Source organism: Schistocerca americana, chromosome X (genome assembly GCF_021461395.2).
Source record: "Schistocerca americana isolate TAMUIC-IGC-003095 chromosome X, iqSchAmer2.1, whole genome shotgun sequence".
NCBI classification, from domain to species: domain Eukaryota; kingdom Metazoa; phylum Arthropoda; class Insecta; order Orthoptera; family Acrididae; genus Schistocerca; species Schistocerca americana.
Genome location: NC_060130.1, coordinates 661468435 through 661473640, shown reverse-complemented (window position 1 = coordinate 661473640; position 5206 = coordinate 661468435). Strand labels below are relative to the sequence as shown.

Here is a 5206-nt window from a genome sequence, read left to right as displayed (position 1 = left end):
ATCCAGATAGCTGCCAATACATTCCAAACCTGGCTTCCAAGGCATCAGTCTGAAATTTTCCAAGCAGCAAGTATGACCTTTTAAGTTCTGACAGACCATACAGTCTCAGTTCTAATAATGCACATGTTGAATGCTTGAGTGCAGTGTGTTTCTGTACTGAGCTTACCACTTGACAAATTCGTGGAGCTCCAGTTGTCTAAACAGATTAAAACAAATTCTAGACATTTACACCTCTCATCATCCTTGTGGCTTGTTAGAGGCTTTGCCATTTCCTCTCCAAGTCTAAGGCCTTTCAAAGAGGACTTAACATTCGTAATTTTCCACCGTGTGCTTATTATTTTAATAATTTTCAGCAGTTCCTTCATAATTTTTAACTCCAGTAAACTGCACTTTATGTTGTCATTGAAAATTTGACAAACAAGCTTTACATTTTGTTTTTCTAATGAAGAGGGCCACAGAGCATTCATACTTAAACCATACCCAGATTTCAATAATTTGTTCATTCAATGGCAAATATGGACCTAATTGCAGAAAATGAAGCTTGCATTCTCACAGATGTGTTTTCAAAGCTGGGGAAGTAAAATGACAGAAGTTCATCTTTCAAAGTCACCCAGTTATTTCTGATGCATTTATAAATGTGTACTGGGTCTGTAACATGAAACAAAGGTCTGGAATGATCTGAAGGGTGTGGGTAAGCAATACTAAGTTGTGGTGGGTTTGCAAAATTAGACAGCCTTTCTGTTAAATGAGTTATTGTCAGAACAAATACAAATAACCTTTAAACCTAAGTCTTCCTACACAATCAATACTTTTTTAATTACATTGAACAACTGGTCAGCAGTTATTTTATTTACAGGCAGGATGTGGACAACATCTTTAAATGATGAAATTACACCTTGCACTGTAAACACATGAGCAGTTGTTGCAAGAGCAATGGTATAATGTGCCACACCAACTAAATTTCCTTCTTTGTAGTCCATGGCTGGCTTAATGTGTATTTCATTTAACACGAGTGTCACAAAACAATCATGATGATTCAAGTTTGATACTTTATCCCTAATGTAAGCTAGAAAGTTTGGACTGTTAGGATCAACATCAGTATTTGCACAGATGTGTCTAATAGTATTAGGATGAGGCAGAACAATGTTTCCAGTGCTTCGTATGAATCTGTAAGCATGGCTTGAAATAAAAAGCAACAAAGAAGCAAATACTAAAACATGGGGAGGAAACCTATGTTTCTCTGGAGGCGAGGAGCTTAACTGAAACTGGCTTTTTATGAATTCAACACCGGGTTTAGTTTTCCCCTCACATTCTAAGTTATCTAACAGCTCAACAATGATGTCTTCAAGATGTTTTTCTTCCTTTTTGTGCGTTAAACTTTCAACAAATATTATAATATTGTCTAGATCATGGATATTACATACAGTTTTTGGAACTTCCTTGGAAATGATTTCACAACCCTTAACATAAATGCTTACACTGAATTCCTGATTACTAATTATGTACAAAATACGATGTGGTGTTCTTTCAGTTTATACATAAAAAACAGTATATATGAATCTTTCACTGCTTTGACCACTTTTCATTACAACACAATCAAGCGTCTTTATCAGTTCTTGAAATGAACTGAGGGAAAACTTCTTATTATATTCTTCTAGAGATTTAATAATGTCCCCTATGGATGCTCTCGGTTCAGCTCTGGTTTTTGGCATCACTTTGGAAATATACAAAGGGCAGTTAGGAAATTTGCTTGGGACTGCTTTTTGTCAGAGTTGTGGCTTGCTTAGTGATGCCGTTAATGTAGTCCCAGTTTTCCAGTCTACTGCTTGTGTTTCCCACAATATATCATCTTTGCAGAAGTGCAAATGGCAGACCTACAAATTGAAAAATAATATACTTCACACATGTCGCTGAAACTTGTACTGATACTTAAATGTCAACTGCCATGTTCTTTCATCAATAAGTACAGCTTAAAATGAAAGGTACTGGGCACAGAATGTGTGCTAGGAACAAAATTCTCTCTTCTGATTGCAGATAACCATTCCCTTCTCGTATTCTCGTCGGCTGGAAATTTAAAAATGTGAACCACCTTCTCGTCGTAATTACCATTACAACCAGGAACACAACACATATTCACCATGGTGGTGATCACTTCTCAGCCACAGGCAGTATACATTTCAAAGAGTAGAAAAGTTAACTACTTCACAAGGGAATTCAAGTCACTAACACTACAGCTCCGAAACAGTTGTTTACATGGCTCCACGTAGAATTCCTATAGGCACCTAGATTGCACTACTACCCATAGGTGGCACTGGCTGCATGCCTGAAGTTGATGACATCACTCACCTATTGGCAGAGAGCTGTAAGACCTTGTGATTTAAGAGGTGTTGGTCTAGCACTAGTGCACAGACAGGTTGGTCTATCATTCGCACCAAGCCAGAACCAGCTTTCATCGGGTAAAACAGACCATCACCCTGCCCCTCAGTGAGCTTGTGCTTGACACCACTGAAATCGCAAATGGTGGTGGTTTGGGGTCAGGGGAACAGACGCTACAGGGGGTCTGTCTCAGAACTGCCCTTGAAGTAACCAATTTGTCACAATTGGTCATGTCACTGTGGTGTCAGCTGCTGCTCGGATTGCTGCTGCAGATGCAGGATGATGCACCACAGCCATACGCTGATGAACACGATCTTCACTCTCGATAATGCTACGTGGCCATCTGGAGCCTGGTCTTCTTGCACCCATACATTCTTGTGCCCACCACTGCCTGCAGTGTCGTGTACATGGCTACGTTCCGGCCAAGTCTTACTGCAGTACCACAGAAGGAACATATAGTTACTCATAGTCCTATTACAAGACTCCATTCAAACTCAGTGAGGTGTTGATATTGGCATCTGTCGTCGTCTTAAAGGCATTCTTGACTAACATCAACTCACCATGTCCAGTCTCATAAGTAACTAACACTCATGACTGTAACAATGTATATTTAAAGCAAATCTTTATTTGTATCCTCATAGTGCTGCTACTAATGCCACTCGTATGCTGTTGGTGCTAAATTTTAATAGACATCTTTCACAAGTAAAAACATGCCAACTGAATTTAGTTTGTCGCAAAACTCCTCCTTTGTGCCACAGTTTTTTTTCCATCAGTGTATTATAATTGCCTATTACATTTATTTGAAAGAAAGTAAGACTTTCCGTAATGTAGCGACATCATAAAGGAGAAATACTAGAGATCTTAAGCAGAGCTTAAAATGAGTTGCTAAATATGCATCCAGACCTGATTCTTGTGGCAGCCCATTTTTGTAGTTGGAATGTGGTGATAGCTGCTTTAGAATTTCTTTAAAATATGACCCCATATTTCAGGTGAGAAAGAAAGTAGGCATGATGTGCGTGCTTCCTTTCCTTACTACAGCAGGATTTCAGTGAGCAATTTTATGTAAACATATTCTGCATTCTTATTCCATTTTACATTACTTTGCAGCCATAATCCTAAGAATTTGGTGTCATACTTTTACCAATTTGTTCATCATGGATAGGGATGATTGGGATGTACATATCCTTGTTCAAAGGAGTGGAAAACATTAGTGTGATAATTTTTTACTATTTATTAAAAACTGATTTATTCCCCCACCCCCACCCCCACCCCTCTCTCTCTCTCTCTCTCTCTCTCTCTCTCTCTCTCTCTCTCTCTACCTACCTATCAATCTGTCTGTCTCTCTATTTGCTTTTGTTGTTTATTAGAAACAGATGTGCGGCTGACTATCTGAAAGTCTTTCTGCACAATATAAATTCCAGGATTCAGCACTTCTGCTTGATTCCCTGTATCTTAATAATCTGCTTCTTGCTGTTTGTAATTTAGCTCTCATGATTCTTGCATACGCTTTCTACATTTAATGAAGTATTTCAAATCATATTGCCATACTTCATAGCTAAATGCATTTTGTGTCAGTCACTTTGAATGGTCTTCTTTTCTTTACAGATTCATGTAACAGGATAGCAAGATAATTCCAGGAATGGCCGCATCACTGAGCTCAAAGATCTTAGGATCCGAGCTCACAATTGTAAGAAGATTTTGCAACCATCTTAATGCAAAACGCTTTTACAGTGGTGTTGCAGAATCAGGTGATACTGTGACACATACTGGTCAAAAGTTTGAAGAAGATGACTACAGAAATGTTCGGTTCATTGGGAAAGAAAAACAAGTTAATCCAAATTTTGCAATCAAGCTGATTGCTGATACACCACCAATTCCTAAGCAAGAGCGTGTTGTAGCGTGCGATGGTGGTGGTGGTCCAACTGGTCATCCTAAAGTGTACATAAACCTTGATAAACCAGGCAACCATGCTTGTGGCTACTGTGGCCTTCGTTTCTTCAAAGAGGACCATTAGAAAAGAAGTTCTGTAGCACTTTGATAGCACAGTTTTGATGTGTTACCAATATGTCTTATTATTAGTTACTTTTGCAAATCATGTGTACAAATAAATCTATTTAACACGATTAATCTTGCATTACTACTTGACAAGCTTTTTGATATTAATCCAAACTGTCTTGAAATTGCTAGTTGATATTGTACACCTGTTATTTACATTTAGAAATAAGTGCTTCAGTTCCTTAAGGAATACTTGTTGCCAACTTGATGGTAGTGTATAATATCATTCTAAGTGTTGGAGTAGTGTGATATTTTTTCACTATGTCTGTATATGAGAGGTATTGCCTGTTGGATCTTGAAAGATGACAGGTTGATTGTGAGGTGGCAAAGCCAATGAATGTGAAATCATAAGAATATGGGGTGTATTGTACACACAGTGAGTTTTAGAGAGCAGTTTATTTGTGGGGTCACAGCAGAGGGATTGAATTGGTAGGTTCAGTATTGACAAAGTGGGGGAAAATTTGCTGCCTTGAAATACATTGAGAGAGACCAGGTTCAAGGGCTCAGTATAAATGTAATATGACGTAATTCAACTAATGTGGAGCAAAATCAAGAACCTCCATGTCAATTAATAGGAAACCAGTAACAAGGTAACAATGTCCTTAAATCAGCAATGAAGTCCATAGAAAGAAGTAAACACTGCTGATCATGTAGTCAGTTATTTTGTGTGGATTCTTTAGACCAGGGCTTAACAACTGGCCGGTTTTGAGCACGAGTACTCGCGTCTGCTCAGGCACATGCTCGCGAGCAGGTGCAAGGTCGAGGAGTAGGGAGG

At 38.6% G+C, this 5206-nt stretch overlaps 1 protein-coding gene across 1 annotated transcript; it reads left to right on the top strand.

Moving 5' to 3' along the window:
• The first annotated feature begins 3981 nt into the window (after positions 1-3981).
• Positions 3982-4503, top strand: LOC124555168 (NADH dehydrogenase [ubiquinone] iron-sulfur protein 6, mitochondrial). Its single transcript, XM_047128991.1, has one exon. The coding sequence runs from the start codon at positions 4016-4018 to the stop codon at positions 4388-4390; it is 375 nt and encodes a 124-aa protein (XP_046984947.1). The 5' UTR covers positions 3982-4015; the 3' UTR covers positions 4391-4503.
• The last annotated feature ends 703 nt before the right edge of the window (positions 4504-5206 follow it).

What these genes read in the sequence shown, in the direction of transcription:
- LOC124555168 (XM_047128991.1), top strand. Translation starts at nt 4,016, where the DNA reads ATGGCCGCATCACTGAGCTCAAAGATCTTAGGATCCGAGCTCACAATT.